At 39.4% G+C, this 24,613-nt stretch overlaps 1 protein-coding gene across 3 annotated transcripts in view; it reads right to left on the reverse strand.

The window, feature by feature from the left end:
• Positions 1 to 292: 292 nt before the first annotated feature.
• Positions 293 to 24,613, reverse strand: part of ipo13 (importin 13) — a 29,658-nt gene continuing 5,337 nt past the window's right edge. For 2 of the 3 annotated variants that reach the window (XM_005795562.2, XM_005795563.2), the window contains exons 3-23: positions 22,823 to 22,948; positions 22,367 to 22,723; positions 20,641 to 20,894; positions 16,584 to 16,724; positions 16,308 to 16,449; positions 15,692 to 15,858; positions 15,340 to 15,460; positions 15,028 to 15,175; positions 14,769 to 14,950; positions 13,578 to 13,604; positions 13,286 to 13,420; positions 11,268 to 11,420; positions 10,869 to 10,949; positions 10,652 to 10,789; positions 9,432 to 9,528; positions 6,530 to 6,582; positions 3,972 to 4,038; positions 3,765 to 3,823; positions 3,592 to 3,681; positions 2,467 to 2,648; positions 293 to 2,339 (exon numbers count right to left, since the gene is read on the reverse strand). In XM_005795562.2, the coding sequence (XP_005795619.2) occupies positions 2,243 to 2,339; positions 2,467 to 2,648; positions 3,592 to 3,681; positions 3,765 to 3,823; positions 3,972 to 4,038; positions 6,530 to 6,582; positions 9,432 to 9,528; positions 10,652 to 10,789; positions 10,869 to 10,949; positions 11,268 to 11,420; positions 13,286 to 13,420; positions 13,578 to 13,604; positions 14,769 to 14,950; positions 15,028 to 15,175; positions 15,340 to 15,460; positions 15,692 to 15,858; positions 16,308 to 16,449; positions 16,584 to 16,724; positions 20,641 to 20,894; positions 22,367 to 22,723; positions 22,823 to 22,948 (2,817 nt within the window). In that variant the 3' untranslated portion in view covers positions 293 to 2,242. Of the gene's footprint in view, positions 2,340 to 2,466; positions 2,649 to 3,591; positions 3,682 to 3,761; positions 3,824 to 3,971; positions 4,039 to 6,529; positions 6,583 to 9,431; positions 9,529 to 10,651; positions 10,790 to 10,868; positions 10,950 to 11,267; positions 11,421 to 13,285; positions 13,421 to 13,577; positions 13,605 to 14,768; positions 14,951 to 15,027; positions 15,176 to 15,339; positions 15,461 to 15,691; positions 15,859 to 16,307; positions 16,450 to 16,583; positions 16,725 to 20,640; positions 20,895 to 22,366; positions 22,724 to 22,822; positions 22,949 to 24,613 lie in introns of those variants that run through there. The other variant, XM_023339251.1, reaches the window with a different exon arrangement.

Below are 24,613 nucleotides of genomic sequence, written 5' to 3' on the forward strand. Positions count from 1 at the left end.
TGTTTTAAACATCAGTGGACATTTGTTAGAAACAAAACCCACTCTCAAAGTGTCTCATTGAGAAGTCACGTAAGTATTTATGGATGTTTAGGCTAATCAGAAATTGGTTGTACTCAGGATGAATATTTTTTGAGTGAATGAAGTTGGTGTAATCCTACAAACCTAAGTGATTCAATATTTGTCCGCAGGCAAAATAATGTTCTTAAATCTGAGCCAGCATCTAGAGAAACAAGAACATCTTTGACAGAAGTGCTGATAGGAGAAAAATAAAAACACCCACAACCGTTAGACATCAATAGCTGCAGTCTCAGATATATTTAATAAATTAAAGCCAAGGTACAAAAAGACCACTGTACATTTAATTCCTTCCACCCCTCATCCGCCTACAACTCTAGACTGTGATAAACACCGCTCCTTCTCTCACTTTAGACTAAGAGCATAAAACAAACCAGGGATCAGTGTTGAACAGCAAGACGTTCACTGTACTAATTGGACTAAAGCGAAGCGGCTTGGATCAAAAGTGATTCCTGTCTTGGGTCTCTGTCTTCGTCCACTGTTGCCCCCTCCCAAAATCCCCTTTCCACCCCGAAACACATACATGCTACATGTCTGCAGGCACCTCGGATAAGACAGAAGGATTATACTGAGATAAAAGTTTTATCAGAGATCACAAGGTACGTTTAGATGCCGAGTGCTGCTGATTCACAAAGACAGTTTTAATTTACAGCCGTAGCGTCACAGGCGTAAAGGATGAGCACAGAATGTCGGCGTGAGGAAACTCTCTCTATCGGGCGATCTTACGTCGTGGTGCTCTGACCCTTCCCGATCCTCTCCAAGGCAGTGACCCAGAGGATTCTGGGTAGCTTGATCGCAAGCGTTTGTTAATAGAAGTGGTTGGTGAGAATGACGTGGATGGACGAGTCTGGTTTGACAAAGAGGCGATGAGAGTTCAAAGAGTGTTAGATGCTCCAGGTCAGTCTTTCTGAACAGGGTTGCCTGAGTGAGCGTGGCTTGAAGGACAAAACAGGCTCTTTGAATACCAGCCGAAAAGAAAACGATGCATTTGTACCATAGGTCCAATATAAGTGCACAGAACAAGTGAGTAAGGGCGGGAAATAAAGGATACATATGTGCAAACCTCTCGTACATACAGATACGATCACACCCGTACACTCAAATACGCAAGTGTTCAGCAGTAACTGTTAATATGCACAACTCGGATTAATATTTTTGCACAATTACAGTGACTAAGGAGCCCACTGTCAGAAATGCCTAGTTTCCTTCTTAGCAGCTTCCATCATGGCGCTGGTTACAGGGATCCGGTTTCCCTCCTGCCATTGTTCTCAGCAGTCCTGCTTTACCTCGTGGTAAAGAGCGAGACTGCAGTAGGACTGGGTAGGATGACCGTACATGAGGTACAGCCCCTAATAAAGAGGGCTTGATGAATTATTTGACTGTATAAAGTCCAAACATTGTGGTTTTCAGTCTACCCTCCCTACTGACACCCCAGAAAAGGCCTTTTAAGAAAAGAAATAGAAAAAAAAAATCACAAAACAATTAATATAATTTGACAAACGCAGAGATCACAGGGCGGGGCATGAGCGGGAGCAAATATTGGGATAACTTCCTGCAGAACCCCCTCCCCTCCACCTCTAAACCTCTAAACAATGCTCCTTTGTATCCCATTAGCAGCAGCAGCAGGACTGAAACCACCTATTTGTATTTACATATACATTTATATAATTACCTTGGTTTACTTTGAAAAATAATGTCAAGTAGCTACGTACGATACCACTACCATTTCATATAGATGCTAATTACCAGGAAACAAACCTAGGGAACCACAGGAAGAGCTAGAAAGGCAGAACAAGCCAGAGATAGGAGGCGGCGTTAGGCAGCATGCTGGGTGTGCTGCTCAAAAACCTTCCAATGAAATGACCTTTAAAAAGGAGAGAAGAGAGGAGGAAGAGGCAATCAATCTTTTAACAGTGAAAGAATCAATGCAGCAAGGAGGAGGCTCTCTCTGAGGCCTGCTGGGAGTTGGAGTTTTGTCCTCTGATCCGATGGCAGCTCTGTGCTCCGTGTCTGTGCTCCGTGTCTTTGTCCTGCGGCTGGATGGATTATCGTTACAATCGTTTCTCGATGTCTTTATGGGGTTGGAGAGAACTTTGTTGCTGTGGCATCTGGGTATTTGCACTGAGGACGAAGGTTACGATTAGCTGGGAGCACGTGGGGCAGTGCTTCAGTATTCAGCAGCGTACTCTGTGCCGTGCAGACCTCTGCACAGCAGTGTAAACTCTTTCACTATGTCCTTCACTCTTCTCTTGTTTACTCGCTCTCTGCGTTGCAAAAGAGGGAGAGAGAGAGAGAGAAAAGAACAAATCACTGAGCGTAGGTAATTTACAATGTTGCCCAACCCTCAGACTTCATCTCGTAATCGTGTAAATAACCTTCCAGGTTTGATACCTGAGGATCTGCTGGGAGAAGTTGTCCTTTTGCTCGGTGGTGATGCGTGACGACGGGAAGCCAGGAGGCTGCAGTGCTTCTTTCAGCCACACGGCGAGCAGCGAGAAGCAGTGCTTGTTCAGGCTGAACAGCACTTCAGCAAACTGGTCCATCAGACTCCGGGATGCTCCGCCCCCGATGCCCTGCAGAGAAACAAGGAAATACTTTACTAGTCTGGACGTACCAACAGCATTGAAACCTACAGAACTTCTCTACAGGTCGTCATGTAGAACAGTGCACAACCTGCAGCGTATTTTGTGTGAAAGACAAAGACAAATTGATACATAATTTGGAACCTAGTATTTTATACTGTGCAAACAAAAATCTTGTGGGAGAAAATCCTCACCACAGTATAATGCTGCCACTCCTTTCTTTTACAGTGTGGAATGTGTGTTTTGTCTTATTTTGTAAATCCTCTCCATTTTCAGATAATCAAGTGAGCAAAGCTGTGTGAGATGTTCAGATTTTGGGATGTTGTTTTAATAACACAGCTTTAAGCTTTACATGTGTTCTCTAAAAGATCAGCTGGATTCATAGAGATTAAATTACTCAAAGATGGACTGCTACTAACAATGTGACCTCTGGTGACATTCAGTTGCACTTTGCTTAACCATTTACTTAACGGCATCAAGTTAAAGGGGGTTAAAGATTAGATTAGTAATTGATTAAACTATCAATTATTCAGATACAAAATTGGCACATTCTGCAGATTTTTTATTTAAGCACTTAAGCCTTTTTTATACAAAATTTGCTGTGGGTAGAACATATGTAAAGATATTTTTTTTTGGTACAGTTTTTAGCTTAATTACCTCTCTAAGAATGTTGTTTCAATACATGGCCTTTTTTAAAGTCATTATACTCCAGTTAACGCTTATTCGCCGACTATATTAGCTTTTGTCATTTCAATAATCAACTCATCATGATTAATCGTTTCAGCCCTAGTCAAATATGCACCATACTTTCTGAATATTTATTTTATAACCGTTTAAAAGAGAACACAAAAATATGTATTATTTTCCATCATTGCTAAGAGACACCACAGCATGATGCTATATAATTAAAGTGAGAAGTAATGCAGCTTCTCACCTCCAGCACAGCTTGGACCAACAGCTTGCCGTCCTCCTGCACCACCCTGGCTAACGGAGGCACATCTGAGCAGTGCGGCAGCAGTTCAGTCTAGCAGAACCAAACAGTTGTCAAATTTTAGGCATTTGCAATAGTTTTCTGTTCCTGCAGCATGTGTGTATCCGTGTGCTTACAAAGAACAGACATGTCGACTTGACCGTCGGGGCCTCTGGAAATTTGAGTGACAGGATTCCTGAAGTTGGGAGAGAGGAGACAGGAGCCGCTGAGGACCGATGTCAAACGCGAACAGTTTGTATTGACAGGAACACGGCTGGCTGGAAAGCCAAGCACATCTCTGCACAGGGGCAGGTGCTGCCTGTGAGAGACTCGCGCTCACTTACCACAGTGGAACACCGCTTTCACGTCAAGACTCTCTGACAAGAACAAGTCGGGCTTCCGTTTGAGGGCCTACGAGATAAAAGCAGTTCACATTACGTTTCTGCGGGGCCGACCCGTCCGCTACTGCTTCACCACATTCCACTGCATAAGCTCCTTCAAAAGTACGGCTAACAAACAACACCCGCCAAGCCTGGTAGCCGGATCTGATGGCAACAGAGGACCAGATCTGCCTACCAGGCTACAGTGCTCTCTCCATCTGTTAGCAAAGAAATTTATCCAAACTCATCCAGAGATCCTCCAATGCAGAACTGATGCAGATATAACAAACAAATTGCAAAAAATCAAACTTTGAAATCATTTGAAACTTAAGTCAAAACTAAAGGCAATGGTGGGATTTGGCTTTGATTCTTCAAACTCAATTGCATCTTCCTTGTTTTTGGTTGACTGGACAGAATATGCAACAGAAGTGTGTAATAAGTAATTAACATGTGCAGATAAAGAGAAAGACAACTCATCTCATAATAATGAACTTATTCAGGATGGAGGAGAGGAGAGAGGGAGAGAGGGAGAGGGAGAAAAGGTCAGATCTATCTAAAGATAGAAAACAAAGGAAGAATGAAGACAAAAGACAAAATATAAAAACGAGAGAGCCATCAGCCAATTTGTTGGAGCAGATTAATATTAGCTGAATATTAATTCATTCAGGCATTGATTGGCTCTGGGCTGGAATGACTTCAGAGGGGTACTGGGCTCAGGGACTAACCAGTCACCTGGTTAGTCACCAAAATACGACTAAGGTGTTGATGTTTTTAAAAACCTAACGCGCAACAATCCAGATTGGCTGTTTTAAATCGCATATTTTTCATGCTAAATATTTGTCTAATTTTATTCCAGGAATGTAACGAAAGGATTTCTAAACTTTCAGTTATTTAAAAATGCAGTCAACTTTTCAGTCGTACCACATCTTACTGTTGAAAGACCTTTTAATGTTCAGGCAAAAAACTTTATTCTTAAAGGACAGAATAATGTAGAGCTCCCCCTACCCCACCTGTTGCTTCACACTGATGGTCAGCTGGCTGATAGAGGCTAAATTAAGTCTCCTTTGCTTACATGAAAACACATTTAACAGTTTTGGAAAAGCTTCCAGTCAAGGAAAAAACACTGTCAGGACTAAAAGAATGCCATTAACATACTACTAATAATGTAACAGTAACATGAGATAGCAACATGAGATTTCCCACAGCCTGGTGACCTTGATGAAAAATAACAGCATCATGAATATGATGGGAAAAGGTGTGATGGAAATCACATTCTTCCATTTAAATCAGGTCACGTCTTGTCAGCTTTAAGACGGCATCACCTTTATAAGAGCAGTCTCCTTTAGTTTTCACTCATCTTCGTGTTTTAGCAAGTAGAAACATTTCAAAGCTGATAGATTCATAGTTGTTTTCTTCTTTTAGCCAGCTGACCAGCAGTCCGCAGCAACATGTGTGGGAGGGGCAGTGAACATCCTAGTCACTTCAGCACCTTATTAGAAGGACTTTGAATCAAACGGTGACAGAAACTTTGAGTAGCTTTGAAGGTGGGTGTTTACATTTTTGCTTTTTCTATTAAATGAAAACCAAAAGACTGACAAGAAATGTTATAATTTATATTATTATAAATGCAGAAGTCAAATTTGGTGCCTTATTTTAGCTGCCTTATGAACAGCTGTTGCTTTTCTGATTAACAGCAATTTGATCCTGTTGTATATTTTTAATATCATGATAGAACCAATAAATTAGCAATTAACTGGGAAGGTAATTAATTTCAGTTATTAAATTCTTAAAGCTTACCTCACATTATATAAAATAATTACTCAATAAATCAGATATTTCCAGTGTTTATTTCTGTTAAGTTTGGTTATTGGGCTTACAGCTAATGAAAACCCAAAATTCAGTTTCTTGGAATATGTAAAAAAAAGAAAAAGAAAAAGAAAACAACAAAAAATGAGTTTAATTAAGAAATATTTCTATATAAGGTAATAATAATAAAATAATGGAGAAGTTGAGTAGACAGTTGTCAAGCAGACAGCTACTGACATTCTCCATAAGATGGATAAACTACAGCAGGTCGCTGCTGAAGAAGGTGTTTCTCTCTGTGATTAAATCTATGTATCTACACAGAATTTAATTTTTAAACTGAATTAATTATATTTCAGTTGATTGAAAAACACTTGTATTTTACGTCAAGCTTAAACCATCACAGTCTAAAGCAACGTATACAGACTAAGAGAGCATCCTGCATCCATCAGTGGTTTCTGCAGGTAAGTGGTGAGGCAACTGCTCGAGCCTAAAAGGATTCGTGGAGAGACAAATGTCCCTTTTGCAAACAGTTCCCTCGAGTGTTTCATTCCACTGCCTCGCCTGTGTGATGGGACACCTTAAGGCCCAGTAACAAAACACAGCAAGAGCTACAGAGAGGAAGAGAGGAAGAAAGAAAACCAGCTAGAAGTCAGAGAGAGAAGGAAAGAAAGGGAGAGAAACCCAAAGTGAATGAAATAAGAAACCAAAAAACACACCTGAGCTTGGAGTTGCATAAATGAATCAACAATATCAGGATGATCCCTGGGTCCTATAATATAATAAAGATGAAACTTAAGAAATCATAAGAGAGAATAAGAATAATATACAAACAGCAACTTAATAGATTCAACAGTCATGTGGAAATAAAAAGAGAACCAAAAAATATTTCATTGAAATAATTTACATGTGAGTAAGGAACAGAGGGGGCGATAAGGGTGGGTGGGAGGGGGGACGGGGGGGGACATATGAAGCTTTGGCAGAGTCTTGGAAGAAGAGACCAACCAAAAACAAATAACAGGCAGAAGACAAACACATGGGTCTGCTTGGAGGGAAACCAAAAGAGAAGAAGTAACGAGAGAAAAGGAAGAAATCTAAGAAGCAAAGGTGGGTTTGGAGTGGGAACCCAGAAGGCACCTCTGTTACTGCAACAGGATGAGGAAGAAGGGCTACCGAACCTGAACGCACCCTCCTTCCCATAATGCACCAGCAGCAGCATTGTGATCAGATTAAAAGCAACACATTTCCTCCAAAGATCCCTTTGGCTTTTAAACTGAACGTACTGTCCTACTATTCAATAATACATTCAAATCTGCTTATTACCTCCATCGTGCTGGACACAAACTACCAGACTTTGATGCGAGTCATTTAAAAAAAATTACAATTATAATTTACATTAAGAAAAAATCTTCTTGAGTCATCATTTAAGAGTCTACAGAAAAATTTCTTTTTTCTTTCAAAATAATAATTCAGATGAGTTAGAAGTGATGAGAAAAACATGTGTCTATAGTGAGCCTGTTCCCAGGCCTACTGAAAAACCCTTCAGCCCTCATCCACATCACACAAACTTTAGAGATGATACGGCACCCTCTATAATTATTGGTACCCTGGAAAAGACGTTGAAGAGGCCTAAAATATGGTATTTTAATGCAATGACATAATCCCACTCTGAAAACTTCCATAAAAACTGCTTTTTTGCTATTTGAGTAGAATTGTTCGATGAAAGGCAATAAAATTGGGACTTTTAATGACACTGCTGTTAGGATAATGTGCTTTCCATTAAATAACTAATTTGTTCTATTTTGTCTAGTTTGTGTTGTGAAGAGCCCACAAAATACATTGCAGAATGATAAAGTTGATTTGCTTTTAATCAAGACAGACAAATCTCTATTGATCATTATAAATCAGCAAACGGCACCAAAAAATAGACACTTTCTGTCTTGTCTTAATCAACAGTAATAGAAATCAGTGAAAACTTTGATACAGTTTTTTATTTGCTGTATCAAATAACAATATTTGATACAGGTGCCAGTGTGGAACCTCACTGGCACCAGCTCTGAGAAGTTGTAGTTTTCTAAATTTTTCAATGTGAAATTATGTAGCTGCAAAAAAAATGAATCTATTTTAGGTTTTTTCAACATCTTTTCCTGGCGTGTCAGTGATTTAGAAGATTTTTGCACAGGGCTTATTCAGAGAGCCTCTTGTCCAAAAACAGGGGTGGCAGCGGACATGTTCCCTGCTGGCCTGATGAATAAGCCACTGGTCCCCTGCTCTTTGACTGTACTCTGTTTAATTATTATTGTGTACTGCAGGAACCTGCTCAGAGGGTACAACAAATAAAATCACTTAAAATGCAGGAGAGGCAGCCATTGCTTAACCAGTCAAAGCAAGAGTAGAGAAGAGGGGAGAAAAGGGACTACACAGAGAGCAGAGGCATCAGCCACACCTGATACAAATAGTCTAGAAAATTTTAGAAAAAAAAAAAAAGGATCAACTTCTTGATCCCTAAATGACATTCAGTAAAAATAAAAAAAACACAAAAACATTTGAAAGACCTGGCCTTAATCTGTAAATATAAAAATAAATAACAAACGGAAGAGCAAAATTAAGCAGAGATTAGACAAACATAAAACATGATAACATGTTGACTTCATGTGTTTACAGCAAATCATAAGTTGAAAAATGATTTAAACAGTAAGGGCAAAAAAAGGTCTGCATTGATGAAATCTTCCTTGTAGGCTTGAGTCGGGCTTTTGTTTGCGGTTAATTTTGTTCCTGTATTTAATGCTCACAGGTAGAGAAAAAGTAATGCTTGAAAGTTGCTGACAGTGATGTTTGCACTTTTTTCCTTAATGATGTTTAGCTTGGCTGCTATTTGTAGTTTTTGATTATGTCGTTCCAAATTGCAGAGAACCTATTAAAGCTGCAAAAGGCATGGACACATTGATGAAAAACATATGGCCACTGAATATCTTTCTGGTTCAAGATTTACACCCATGAGCCAACGGTGAACAGAAGGCTGGCTTTTGAGTAAGAAACAAAAAAAGTTAAAGTCTACTGACATTCATGTGAGTGAGGAAATTCATCGACTAAAACGTACAAACTGTTTTCTTTTTAATTGAATCAAACACCACATTTTAAAAATGTGGTGTGCTGACAAGGTTTATGGTTGTAGTCTGTAATGTAGTGACAAGAGTCAGGTATTTCTGGCAGATGAATGTTGATTATTCACGGATTTGCTTTGGCTAAATTGAAATGGCCTCCTCGTTCCTCTGCTTTCAGATATTAGCAGCTTCAAGACATCACCCATTTAAACAAATAATACTTATTATTACAGACAAAAAACATCCAGTATTTGGAAGGGGTTGCTCTGTCTTCTAAAAACACCAAAATGACAGAAAACACTGCAGTTCCTCAAATATTTACAAGCAAACATTAAAAAGTCCAACTTTTGTTAGCATATTTTGAAGATGGATAACTTTAATGAGAAATTTTGCTTACGCCAAACACAAAACAAATTTATGTTTTATTAATAAATTTGTCCTGATCTGAACATCCATCCTTCACCTGAACAGAAATTGTTTAAGAGTCCTGAAACTCCCAACTCTGCTGGACCCCTACCTTGCTGGAAGACGGACAGTGTTACCGAGGTAACCAGCTCAAACAGAGCCTTGATTGGTGGGAAGTGGTCTGTCTCGCTGGCGAAGATATGCACCATCTGAAATGAGCAATTCAGCAAGTCAGACGGCAACTAAAACAAAAAATGTAAGGCTGCAGCTTTACTCACATTAAAACATCCAGATTACTTTCACACCCAGCTTTTATGTATCAATAAATTTACTGATAAAGGTGTCCAGTTAGAGTCCAAAGCAGGAATCTATGGACCTTTTTTTATTTTAGTCCAAGAACAAAAAAAAATCTTATGAAGCATGACAAAGGGAATGAGCAGCAAATTGTATTCTCTGCATAATGTCTTAAAAGCTACATAGGAGTGAAACGGACTGATTAATTGAAGAACACTGAGACTTTCAGCTTCTTCCGTTCACTGCTGCTATGTTTAACACAACTGTGACCAGTATGCTCTTCTGAACCAGAGTTGATAAAAATCTTCCTGAATTTTAGTTCTCGACGTTATTATTTTGCTCCAAATGCCCATTCTCCACTGAGACGAATTAAAGATAAAATGTCCAATAACAGAGCAACTTTGAAAATGTGGGTTGGTCACCAGCCTGTTATCTCCTGACCTCTTTCTCCTCTCACTTTTTTTCTGAAGCTTCCTTGTATATGTTTTCTAACATATTTCTCACTTTCAGACACCGAAATGAATACAACCATCATGAGCTTCAAACCTAAAAAACAACAGTAAAGGTAAAACTGCACAATTTGTGGAAGAAATGTATAGATGTTACATTTCTTCCAAAGTAATCAACTTGTGTGAACTTGCATCCCCAAGCTTTAATAGACATACTAGGATTAAATCTGGCATTTCCAAAGCCTTAATCTTTAAACATAACAATAGGTCTCATACCAACAAAAGTAGCTGCCAATGCTGTGTGACTAATGTGAGCAATTTCTTACTCACAAGAAGACAAATGTCAAATGAAATAAGTTGTACTAAATGTTCCACTTTTTGACCTCTTTGATGAACACCAATCAGAAAATTTTTTATAACACTTAACACATAACAACAATTTCATTTAGTTATGAATCATACTCAAGATGTTTTAAAAACGAAATAATTTTTCACTAATGGGCAGCTTTTTGGCTTACACAATCCCTTTTCTAAATTCTCTTGATGCAACTGGAAGTTTGTGCTTTTTGTTTTTGAGTCGACTGACTACCTGTCGTGTCAGGTCAAGAGCTGATGCCTGGGGAATTGTACTGTACATCTGGCCAAGCATCTCGCTTAGCTGAGACACCATGGGGGCAAAGTCATGCAGGAGGGTCTTCACAGATTTCTCGAAGATGGCACACACCGCCTGTGAAACATCGAAGACTGAGATGTGTGGGCCGCAGACACAGAGAGGTGACTGGACTTGGCTCGGCGTGTCTACGTACCTCCACGACCTGCGAGTCATTCAGCCACTTGCTCAGAACCTTTTGTATGAGGGCAAAAACCTGCTGCAAAACGACCACCACCTAAAAACACAGGAAACAATGTGGAGAGAACACAGTCACTGAAAAAGTAAAGAAAAACGGTAACTAACAGGAAAACAGCCTCTAACATTTGTACTAAACAGGTCAGCAGCAGAATTACAATGACTGAAGTTGATGTTTTAGGAAAAGAAAGTCATATTGTCCCAAGAATTATGTGGCGTTTAAATCTCCAATACTGTCATGTACCTTTGAGTGATGCATTCACTATGCTATCAGCCATCTTTACATTCAGTTTGTCAGTGACTGTCCTCCTAAACTACTAACTAACTATGAGTCTAGTTATGGTGTGTAGTGGCAGACCGGATTTGGTCCTGGAGGGGGTGGGGTTGCTTTGACAGGTGGTGCAGAGCCGTCAGCCGACTCATCGTCCTGCTTGCTGATGTCGAGCGTAGTGAACAGGTTGGACAGCAGCCCCAGGATGTGAATGATTGCCAGCTTATTGGAGGGATTAGGCTAAAGGGAAAAAAAAAAAAAAAAAAAAAAAAAACAGAAGAGAAAGACAATTTAACCCCAACAAGGATTTTTCTTCCACTCGTTCCAATGTTCATTCTGTGCCTCAGTGAAAAAGACTGTAGGAATAAGAGTTATCTATTTTACTATGCATAGAAACATTTTGCTAAGAGGAAAAACGGCATAATTACATTTATATAATTCAGCTTTAAGAAATTAGCACCTTAAATTATTTTGGGTTTTTTATTTATTAAATCCTATGTAAATCAGTCAGTGTTATAGTGTTCTTGTTTTTATTTAAAAATTAAGAAGAGCAAATTCAACAACAAGAAATCAGAAAAAACACATTTTATGTCAAAAGTTAAAGAGTAACTTCTCATCCCACAATGCAGTGTTTATGTAAAGTTAGAGGAAAGAAGAAGGAGGAGGCTCTATGTACACCAGGGCTCTGTTGAAAGACAAGCACCACAGCTGCCATATTTTCTTTTCAGTGTGTTAACATCTGTGATCAAGCTCTGATCTGTGAAATTTCCTCTGTGGACACTCAGGTGGTCTGGGCATCATCACAGCAACTTGTGTGTGCAGCTCGACAGCAATAAAACATTAAAACGATGCACAGTCACAATAAATGTTCATTTTAATATTGAGATGGTTAATATTTAAGTGCACTTGATGCTAAATATGTTCAGTTTGTAGAATAAACTGTCACTGATTCTGCCAACGTTCAACAGACTGAGCAGCAAACAAAACTTGGAGAACATCTCCTACCCGATGTGGCGATTCAGATGCATTATGGGATTACCTACTCATACAGTTAGAATCCATAAAAATACAATCTTATGACCTGAAATAAAACTGTAAAGCAGCAGGGTCAAATAACAGACTTTGAGCGTCACGTGTCGGCCTATTTCTAACTGACTGCTGAACAATCACGGCTTCAACAGGGCAAAATCAGTGTCACCATGGAGACATAACACAGCCAACAATCAGAATAACAAACAACACACCTGCCACACCCACTGATTATAACACCTCCTACTATTCTTCAGATTTTGACTAATGCCTCTCTGTATAACGGTCTGTCTAGAAAATTAAAATTATGTGATCTTATTGAGCTCAGTGACTCATCCGAGTGAATCAATCGTTTTCCTTTTTTGGTCATCGCCTTCAGACGTTGTGCTCTTTTACCCTTGACGTAATGGAAGCCGAAGGTCTCCCCACTAGGTGCCAGTATTTGGCCGGCTCCAGACAGACAGAGCACCTGACTGCTTCGGCTGACGTAATGTCAGGACAACATGAAGCTCAGTAAAAACAATAAGAAGGGGAGAAAGTTAGGATGGATCAGAGAGCGTGTTATTATAGAACATAGAAACACAAAGAAATAAACAACCTATAACCCAAAGACGTCAGAAGAAAATCTTTTACACAAAAAGCAAATAAACTGATTTTAGATGCATATAGCTCCTTCTTTATACAATCCAGAAGGATCGTTTCTAATATTAAAGATATTCAAGTTGATTCTAATTCCATTTCTGAATGACTGCATGTTGCACGCACAAAGGCCTGACCTACTGTAAGTGTGTTTCTGGGGATGTTTTTCCTAATACATTTATTTCATTCAAGAGTCAGTGCTTGCATTAGTCAGAGAAAGTACGTCTTTGGTGATCCAACATGAGTCACTTGCCAATGGTGCAGGGTCAAACCCAATCTGGTCCTGCAGCGAGTCGCTCCACTGCAGTGACACCACGCAGACAGAAAGCCTGTCCCTTTTGGCCAGAGTCCATCTGTGCATGCTGTGTCTCTGTGTGCGCAAACGCGTATGCGTGCGTGTGTGTGAGTGTGTTGTTTTGCATTGGGTGTGAACTGACCGTCTCATCAGCTAGCTTCTCTAGCTGCTGAATGTAGGGGGTGATGAGGGAATGAAGGTTTCTCAAGATGTCCTCCACAGGCAGAGCGGAAAGCAGGAATCCCAGAGCCTGCATCAGCCACATGCACTGACTGGTCTGTGTGAAGAGACCGTTTATGCAAACAATAAGCTTTCAGTCAATAATATGTCTACAAGAAAAACTGCAAACATGTTTCAGAGAGCAGAGTCTTTCATGATATGGCATTTGAAGTTTAAATGCCTGTGAAATGCACAAAAAAAACAGAGATACAAACCTTGTGGATCTGTTTTATAAGCACCTCCTTCAGGGACAAAAAAGACAAAAAGAGCAAGAGCTCTATTATTCAATAGAAAAAACAAAAAGTAGCTTTAAACAAAACGCAACTGGAACTATTTTTAAGCTCAACTGATGTTATTTCTGGAATATAAAAACACCTTGAAGAAGACGTAGTGTAATCACAGATGCACCAATCAGAATATTGTGACAAATCTCAGCTTTTATGTCAAACTTTGAAGTGCTGGCACTAATTTTGGCAGACTCAAACTTCCCCTCAAGAGCTACAGTCATAATACATCAGAAGATGGGGTCTGATGAGGCTCACTGGTCAGATTAAAATTACCCTTAAAAATAACTTTTAATCATGTATTACTTTTCATTAAACCCACATTTCGGTATAAAATGTTTTTTATTGACCTGATTTAATATTTCAGTATTAAATGTCATCTTTTCATTAGCTCTAAGCAGAAAGTCATAGTTAACAAGAATAAAGGATTGAAAACATCGGTCTGGATGTAATTAATCTATATAATGTGTTCCACTTAGTGGGTTGAGAAAACCTCTCAATAATATTCTAATTTATTGAGCATGACTGATTATCATAAATGGCATAAAGCAGATTATCCTGCCATGATGATCTCAAATATTCTCAATAGAAGATCAGATCAGATATCACATTGCATGAGTCTGTACCTGCAAAAGCAAAATTGCAACAAAATTAAAGTTTTGAACTTTCTTTAGCATCTTCTAACAGCAATTAACACTACAGAGTGAATTCCCTAGAGGTATAAAACTGAAAAATTTGCAACAAAGCAACTTTACTGTTGTGCATTTAGCTTTTGTGTTATCTGCAGAAGTCTTGCTCTCTCTCTCTCAGCCTTAATGAAACAGGACATGTTGTAGAAAATGCAGTTTACCTAAAAAGGCTTCTTACATCGCTGGGCTTCCTTTTTAACACCTCATTGATACTGAAAACAAATAACTGAGTCTTCTTCCATCAGTAACAACATCCACGTAAAAAAAAAGTGTTGCTAGCCCTTCTTATCAACTTCAACAAATCGTGGATCAGTTTTCGACTGACCAGTCAGCTCCAATTGAGCTGAAAATCATCAGTTTCTAGACAACATTTACTTCATCTGGCCATCATTTCAAGGCAGAAAATAAAAACTGTATGTAAATGTCCACTTACCTGAGAAACTGCTACGATGTTGGTTGCGTAGGGTGGCAGGTCATATTTGCATTCCCTGCAGATTTTTTTTAAGGTCGAAACAGACGATACGGAAAGGTCTGGATTTCCTAATGCTTGTAAAACCAAAGGCAGGACACTGCTGAGCATCACTGGATGATCCGCTAACCATTCAGCCAGAGCGCCTACAGAGACACCATGAATTCATTTTTCAGACAGGAAAAAATAATATATATTTTTGTCTTGACATCTGTCACCTTACCTATTGTGAACATGACCGTATCGGCTAACTGGACATTGTTGATGCTGATTCGAGGGATGAGTCCTATCAAGCCTGGGATGACGTCAGAATAGTTTACATCTATTGTTTCTGCTATAGACTGGAAGCCATACAGCAAAGCTTCTGTGTGCTAAAGGAGATGAATATAAATTTATGGGGAAAGAAAAAGAAAAATATTCTTTACTTTGGGTTATTATGCATATTTTTGTCAAATCTTTTCCAAAGCTAAGACTTTTTTGAGCAGAAAACGGCTTACACTCCTTCTTTTTAACATCGCTAATCCATCTCACTCACCTGCCATGATGTAGGCTGCTCTGTATTCGTCAATAGCCTCCCTAGTTTATCGTACAGGTTACTCAGCAGCTCTGCTCCCAGCATCTCATACACATACATGAGTGTGTCTGAGATGTCCACCCTGAAGGACAGAGGAGTGCAGACAGACATTTCAGGCGAGTTGCAGTCTCGAAATCCTACTTGTTAAATCTGTGTCAGACAGGTTTTGCCCCCCCCCTCAGCCACCAGTGCGTTTAGAGTCCATTAGAGAGAGAGACACTCATTTGCTGACCAATCATCCAGTCAGTGAGTAATTTCAGATAGAGATGAATCAGGAATACAAATCAGGGAAAACAAGCACAAGTATATGCACCTGTAAATCCTGAACTGCTCCTTCTCATCCGAGGACCAGGACGCATATTCCTGGTCCGAGGGGAACTGGGCTTTGTGAAGCAGCACATCCACCAACTGGAAATACACTGGCCTGTAGACCTGGAGGTACACTGCCTGCTTATCTGACTCAAATGACATGATTTCATCCTGAGAAAAAAGTAGGCACAAAGCAGGTATTTTTATGTTATAAAACTCCTCTTAATACCACTAAAAAGGGGAAATTTTCAAAAACTGTGTTTTATACATGGGAAAACAAATATTTAGGGTTATTACACTCTGAGACAAATAATGTGTCAATATATCCATATACTTGCTTTGACATGATTCCCAATGGACATCGTCCTGTGTTTTATTAACTTTATATCCTGAAAGTAATTCAACTTATCTTTCTCCACACAAATGAACCTTCTGCTTACAGGTTTAATTTCTAAGAAAAAGTTGTGGTTGTTTTGAAGCAATCTGATTGGCTAACAAAGGTTTTAGCTTTGTGCCACACTGCCAACGTACCATGTAAGACAAATGAAAAATATTTCAAAAGAAGGACCAAAGTAGAAGTAGGTAAATGTTCAAATGTCATCATTCAAAGCTGTTCTTACCTGTAGTGTGTACCAGAAGGTTAGTGTAAGGGAGCTAGTGGTCTCATTGACTGGATAATGGCCGGGGATGCCTGTACAAAACATGATCATGTTGACTAAAGCCAGGAAGCTCTGCCAGTGATCCACCTGCTCCAACAGAGTCCTGCAGGCACCAAGATGAGGCGAAGGCACAAAGGAAGCAAATGGGGGTTAGACGTAATGAAACACGATCACAGGATCACTTAAGGATTCTTTTTTTATATCAATATCATAACATCTGCCGAAACACAGACACACCTAGAGTGGTTCTCTCCCAGAGTCACAGCGATCCGGCAGATCCCATGACAGGTCTCCATGTCTCCATTCTGCACAGCCTCCCTCAGCTGATCCTGGAGGGCCAACACTCGAGGAACCAGCTTCAGTAATGTGTTCACATATCTACAAACCATGAACAAAAGCTCTGAATATTTTCTGTGTCAAGACCTGAATGCATGAAGTACTACTATTTTAAAATAATTGAATATACAGCAGGAAAAACACAGCAAGCAAAAAGTGGAGGAAATATTTACTGCCGAGTCGAAAACTAACTCACGCTCTTCATGGCCAGCTTGATGGATTTATATTTTGTTCCCCCAAGACAAACATTTCTTTCAAATCATATTTCAGTCCAACCTCTGATCTCTGATCCAGCACACCCACCAAAAAGATCCCACATATCTACCAGGGAACCAGAAAATCTATTCAAAGCCCCTTCTTGGAGCTACACCACTGTCAGTAATAGTCATGTCTACTAGCTGCTGTCTCAGCTGTTAATAATTCCCCTCACTCTGGAGAAATCACACACACACACTTACACACACCCAGCTCCTCATCTGCACATGACATCTTTAAACATCATTCCTCCTGTCATCATCGCTGACAGCGAGGGTGGGAGAGACTTGGAGAGACTTTTGGAGATGAAGGACCAAGTATGTGTTCCCTGAATGTCACATAGAGGATTGTGTATGAGTTGTAAGCTATATAACACCTCCCCAAAGGGTTTGTGGTACGTGGTTCAACTTTCAGAAGAACGGCAATAAGGGTTTTGGTCAAGGCTGATGAATATTCATCAACGCCGCATAAAGGTTGTTGGGACTTTGGAAGCATTTAAACCGACTAACAATGTCGAAAAGCAAAAGAACGCTCATACTGAGAGCTGAACTATTTTCTTGAGACAGAATCAAATATTCCTCGAAATCGTTCTCTACATATTTTTCATTGTTGAATTCCCTAAAGTCAAAATTCCAAAATACTTTGTGATTGTTTTTTGTCATTCTTTAATATTTCCTCAGACGTCGTAGTCTGAACATGGAAATTTTAAAGGCCACCAGATAGACAGATGGATAGAAAATTGGCTAACATATTAATGAATGAATAAACAAAAGGATGGACAGATGGACAGATTGATTTGTTTGTCAAACAGACAAACAAATCAATGGATACACATGAACAAGGACGGATAACCTGAAGGACCAATGGACGAACACTGTAGATGGATCCATGCGTGCATGTATGAATGGATGCCATGCACCTGGATGGACAGATGAATGGATGGAATGATTCGGACAAAAAGACAGAAATAAAGTCAGGAAGAATAAACCTTTCTTCATAATCCATTTTGTTTTTGTGCGTTTATCCTTATTTAAACTGAAAGCTTTGTGGCAAACGTTTAGCTTGTGTAGTAGCCATTCAAACTAGAAACTGGCGTTTAGGTATATTATTAGCATATCATTAGAATATTTTAGTAATATCTTACTGATTATTCTGATGATTATCGTAACTAGATTAAAAAATAATAATAAACATAAAATCTGCACATTTTGCAGAGTTTTCATTTAACCACTTAAGTTCATGTTATACAATATAAAAAATATATAAAAATCCAAATAAACAAATAACTCAATTAATAAAAAAAAACAAAAAACATTTTATTGCCTAAAATGCAATGTCAGCTAAGCATTCCTTTAGCGAATGCTTAATCATTTGTAGAAAAGAATGCATCTGCAGCCAGAGCATATTTACACAGAAATAAGTTTTTTCATCTTTAATGCAAAATGAGCATTATTCCTAATGAGGTTTTGGCTTAGCTACTGCTCTGAGGTTGTTCTCTCAGCAAATGGCCTTTTAAGAGTGTGTACTCCAGCTAACAATTATTCCATTAAATAAATTAGTTGACAAATATTTCTATAAACTAGCAGGGCTGTAGCAATACACTAATCTCACAATACAATACGATAAGCTATATCCTGCGCACAATATGATTTATATATAACAATATTCAGCAAACGATACATTTTTAAGATTTTCTGAAATATTTTAGGGACAGAGTGATTTTGGTGACATTTTGTGACTGTTTCAAAGACATGAATTGAATTAATTGAACTGATGTTGTAATACAATAAATATTGTTTAATTCATGTGGATTTGACATAAAACTCAAAGTAGGATTTAATATATCCATCCTCACAGAAGAAAAATCAATACTTTCTGAGGAAAAAAATGATCAATAAATATTGTAGAATCAATAAAATTACACAGCCCTATAAGCGAGTAATCACAATTTATTTGATTATTCGATTCAGCCCTAACACAAACCATGCAGATCTACTGCAAAATAGGAAATTGTCATTGAACAAAGGATCAGCTTTCTATTGAAGAGTAAGTTGAGAAGGAAACAAATGCGTTAAAAAGAAAGAAGACATTTAAATCATATAAAAATGATGCTCCTCTCACGTTAAGTTCACTAATTTCACTCCAGACCTTTTATGAGCTGAGAAATCTTTCATATGGCCGTCTCATATAAAGCAAATCCTCAAATCAGCAGTGCAGGGTGAATGAGCCTCTGTTGAAATGTGGTCAAGATAAAAAAAAAAGTCAAACTTGTGTTACTACTGGACTATACTCTGTGTTTGACCAACTTTAGAAGCGATGCCAGGAATAGCTCTCATCTTCACTGTCTGAGTGATGGTGTGTGTGCGCGCGTGGGTGTGTGTGCATTTACACACTCTACAGATCATTTATTTTTAATAAGGTGCCTTTCAGACAGAGGTCATGCACTCTCAGTGCAGGAGAAGGAGTGCTTGATGTGTATGGAGGAGCAATGAACAGCCAAGAATGGATCTGTTTGCATTTATTCATTTCTGCTAAAAAAAAAAAACAATAAAAAAAACCAAGAAACTGATGACATTCAAGAGATTTCTCTGAGACCATCTGCTGCAGATGCATCTCCACTAACTCATCATCTCCTTTTCTTGCTTCCTTCCAGATGTTTTACACAGACTCCTCCTTTAATGTCTCCTTCTCCCTCCCACCCCCATTCCCTTTGTCCCTCTGTTCCCCTCTGCAATTACCGCAACGCTCTGAGACAGGGGAAACGGGTTGCCTGGCAACAGGATGCAGCTGGACCAATAGCATTCCCCCAAATGAGTTGACTGTAATGTGTTTAAACAGAGAAAGAGAACAAGAGACAGGAAGGAGGGCTTAGAACTGATGGTGAGAGATGAGAGGGAAAGAGTAGAAAGAAGCGGCCAAACAGGGAGAGAAAATAAAATACAAGGCCAGGAGCATGGAGGATGGAAGATGATGAGCTTTGACATCCTTTATAAAGATGAAGGGGGGGGGGGGAAGTCTTGTAACTCGTTCAATACATTAATCTGTTTCCATTAATCGTGGATGCTCTATACTGTACTGCTGAACAAGAAGAGTTGACAACTTTTACATGTCAAAAGAGCAACGACAGTCATCCTGCATTGTGGCTGCTACTTAAAAGGCATCAATGTGCCGAACCATCTGTTTGACAAGATGCCATTGTGTTCAAAGTGACCTGCCAGCAGCAGCAGCCAGAAGCAGCACCCCAGTCTGAGGAGCGGAGAATAAAACCGTATATTCCTGGGCAGCTTCACACCTTCCCCCAGTCTTCCGCCTTCACACAGCTTCCTCTCTTTTTCTCTTAGCTCAGTTCCCCCCCCACCACCCCCTGTCCGCTCTGTCTCTAGGGGAGGGGTAATGGGTGCCTGCCATGTCTGAATCAACCAGGGCATGATGACATCTCTCCCCCAGATCTGTAACCATAGTAACACCATCCAACCGAGAAATGCTGCTTTCCTCCTCTCGGCTGTGAGCTTGCCCTGTACCAGTCCCTTTCTTCCTTTCATCCATCTATCGCTTCCTGGTGTTTTCCAGTACCGACCCAGACAATTCTTTTTGTCCCCCCACATATTGTGTCTTCATTCTACTCCAGCATTAAATCAAGTGTAATTTTTTTTCTCACGACCACAACATTCAGGGGTAATAGGCAGCAAAACGACAAGCAAACCTTTGGGAATCGGGTTGAGAAATGGCGTTGACTACAGCCTCTACTGCCGTGTCAAAGAGCTCCGGGTCGGACAGGGCGCTGAAGCAGTCGTGCACCAGTCCTTCGCTCTCGTTGAGGGGCACGTCCAGCAGCACCCATGACGACAGGCAGCGCAGCACGCGGGCTTTAACCGCCCCGGGGCTATCGGCCCGCCGCAGCAGTTGTTGCAGTAAGGGGCAGACTGACCCCCACTCTCGGCCCAGGGCTCCCCGCACCTGAACGTGCAGCAAATGACAGACCGAGAATCACTTCATGTCGCTCAGGCTATGGAGGTGTTCCAGATGTTTCAAATTACGATACATTTCAAGTGTTCATGTCTTTGATGAGTCTGGCATAATTCAGTTTCTGAGAAGATCGGATTACCGGTACATAAGATGAATGAAAAAGATTTTCATATTGAAATATCAGCAAACAGAAAGCCATGTCCATGTACTGCACAGTGTAAGCTCTCAATACTTGGTTGTAATCCTGTTGTTTGTGCACCTTTTTTGGCCATACTTTTTCCTTCCACTGAACCTTCCCTTACTAGGTGAGCTCACAAGCTTCTTTAAATTGCTGCTGAGATGTCAAATCAAGAGTCTTCCTCATGATTGTTTTTAGGCCATAAACTGGCCTAAAAACAAAGGACTTAAGCTTAAGCTTTTTAGTCCTTTGTAATATTCTACTTTTCTGGGATACTGTATTTTAGGTTTTCTTTGCCATTGGGCAGAAATCATCAATTGAACAAAAATAAAAGCTTGAAATATATCAATTTGTGATACAAGTTTGATGTTTTAAATTAAAAATTATTGAGATGAACTTGTATTTTTCAGACATCATTTTGTGAACTGCATTAAGTGCAGTAACCTGCAATATACTGTATATGTTACTTCTGCAACTAATGATTACTTTAATAATTGATTATTGTATAGAATATCCTGACGATTAATTGGATTTTAAAAATTTGCACAGTCTACAGATTTTTCATTTAACCACTTAAGGTTACTTTATACAATGTCAGAAATACCTTAAAATATGAAATTAAACAATTAATTAAATTCCTTTTTTAAATTAGACAAACATTTTCTTTCCTAATCCTATAGTGGATTTGGTCTGGATGAAGCTAAAACTATGCCACTCTATGCCACCGTGCTGGTGAAGCACGGTGGAGGCAGTGTCATGATGTTCAGGGGTTTGAAACATATTTACAGACAAAGGTGTTTTTATATTAAATGCAAAATGTATAATTTTTTTTGTACAATTTTGGCTTAATGCTCTGAATATCTTGTTCTTTCAACGAATGGCAATTTTTAAGAGTCTGCATACTCTAGTTAATGATTATTCAATTACCAGATTAGTTGACAATTACTACAACAGTTGAGTCATAAAGAAAAATCTGATTAATCATTAGTTCTAATATATACGTATGTGTACAATACATACTAATATTTATGGCTGTGCTGCCTTTTTTAGTCTAATATGTTATTTTTCCACCTACTACTATATCTAACTAATAACTAATAACTAAGATTGTTACTATTATTGAGTTTTTGAGGATCATGTACCTTTCTTTAAATAATAAAATCTGTGTTCATAACAGTAAATACAGATTTTATTTTGTTTTTGCGAACACAGAGGTCTGGAAAGCAGCAATAATTCAGACAAGCATTAACAGCAAACAGCTGGAGCTGACCCGGGCAGACCTTACCTGTCCCTTTCGGTACTGCGGCAGGCGGCTGGTCTGGAACTCCTCGGGCAGCACAGTGAGCAGCTCCAGTAAAGCCAGGCAGCGTGCCCGGCCGTCCACCCCTCCCCCCTCCTCCTGAAACACCCGGACCATTTCCGCCACGGCGCCGGGCCAGGCCTCTGGCATCGTGTTGAGCGCCAAAGAGGCCAGCGCCACGCACAGCCGGGTGAGAACCATCTTGGAGCCGGAGGAGAAGCAGGCTATCTGGGAGAACAACTGGCTCTTCAGGGACTCGTACTGGTCTGTGGGGATGTCCGACCAGTACCTGGAGATTTTGGTGTGAAGCGCGCTGGCCCCAAAGTACTGAATCTCAGGCACCTGTGAGAGAAAACACATTGAAGTTAATAAAACCTTTCAACTAATAGCTAACTAATAACTAAGATTGTTACTATTATTGAGTTTTGGAGGATCATGTACCTTATCCGGGCTAAGTAGGGCCCAGCAAAACTGCCAGGCCTGAGGTGAAACTTGAGCTTGCATCAGCCATTTCTGGGCCAGATTCTTGTTCTCTATATTTGGATCATAATATAACTGATGGAGAGCCTAGAAATAAAAAAGAAAATAACACAGCAGTTTTATGAATTCAGAATGAGAGTTGAATCATCTGTAAGTTATTGTAATAAACGTCAGAAGGCCAGTTAATGATATACCAAGAATTTACTGAGCAACAGATTCAAAACTGCTGAAATTACTCAGGTCCTCAAGTATGGACGGACATTTATAAGATGCTCAAACTTTGATAACTAGCTTCAGTGAATCATGTCTTTACGTAAAATAACATGTAGACAAGAATCTAACTGCTTTTATTTTAACAAAAAAATCAACATAAAAATCAAAATGATTGCTTAATAGTAGGGCTGCACAAATGTTAAAAAACAGATAGCCTGACTAATTAACCAGCTCATATCAGCTCATTAAACTCGTTTCATTCTGAAGAGCAGAACAGAGAGAGGTACTATTCTACACATTAAGTTCCTCAAAAATATTTGCATGCGTTTTATTCTTTTTTTTTTTTTTTGCTAAAGTATGTGCATTAAAATATCAAATAAATGATTAACACAAAATTGTGACAATTATTTTAGCAGTTGCAGAAGTAATTGTCAGTTTTCTAATTAAAATAGAGGAAATTAGATCATGTTTGAAATTTCAGTGTTAATGGCAATAAAACCATAACATTCTTCCTCAAGGTGATCATGCAATGAGAATCTGGTACGGTACCATGCCTATGCTTGACACGGTGAAAATGTTGGGTGTCTGGGAAAATAAGCCAGGAAACAAAGACAAAACAAAAAGAAAAAGCAAAAGAGAAAAAAACAGTCTACCTTACTCCTGACTGTCAGAGAGAGAGGTTACTTTGGAGTAGAGCTCACACAAACACACAGTAGACACATTACCCCAAAAACCTGAGCAGAGTAGAATGCAACGAACTGAAAACAGCCATCTTTAAAGCACAGCTTCAAGTTATTTGAGCACTTGAGTGCAACGAAGACAAATAAAGAGGAGAGGCGAGGAAAAATGTATGAAAGAGAAGCAAGTACGAGACGGCTATAAAGAAGATGATTAATCGGCATCAATTAGACTGATGATTCTAATTCTGGCAAAGCTGGAATAATGATTTTGAAAAATGTCAGCTTCTCTCTCACATTTTGTTAAACACACTTACACAAATACACACGGCCAATAAACTAAAACCTCTGGCAGGCAGAGTAAACTGCCTTACAATGAACATGGGGGGGAAAAATCCATTCTGTGAGCTTCTGATCTTGAATTTTTACCCCTGCAGACTTGTCACATCAAATCCTCCACCAACAATCTTTCGATCTCCATTTCATCCATCCAGCTGCCACCCTAAAGCCAACACTCTGCATTCATTTTCATCCCAGCCCTTTGGCATTCAATATCAAACGTCTTGCAATAGAAAAAAAAACAAACAAAAACACATACAATAAAAAACTAAAAATGATTCTTTGTCAAACAAGAACAGAGTCAGACAAAAACATTTTGCAGCTGCAAAGAAGAACATCAAACCAACGTCAAAGCCAACTGGAAGCAGAGTATCAGGTAGCAATTGCTCAGTCTGCCATCATCCTGTACAATTATCTGTCTCCCCTTTCTGTGCAAGACTACGAACAAGTCAAACTGGGTGTTAAGCTGAATTTCTGCAGAGAGCCTGGTATCACTTGTATCTGTAAGGGTGGAAACAGAGAC

The sequence above is a fragment of the Xiphophorus maculatus genome, chromosome 9 (genome assembly GCF_002775205.1).
Source record: "Xiphophorus maculatus strain JP 163 A chromosome 9, X_maculatus-5.0-male, whole genome shotgun sequence".
Taxonomy (NCBI): domain Eukaryota; kingdom Metazoa; phylum Chordata; class Actinopteri; order Cyprinodontiformes; family Poeciliidae; genus Xiphophorus; species Xiphophorus maculatus.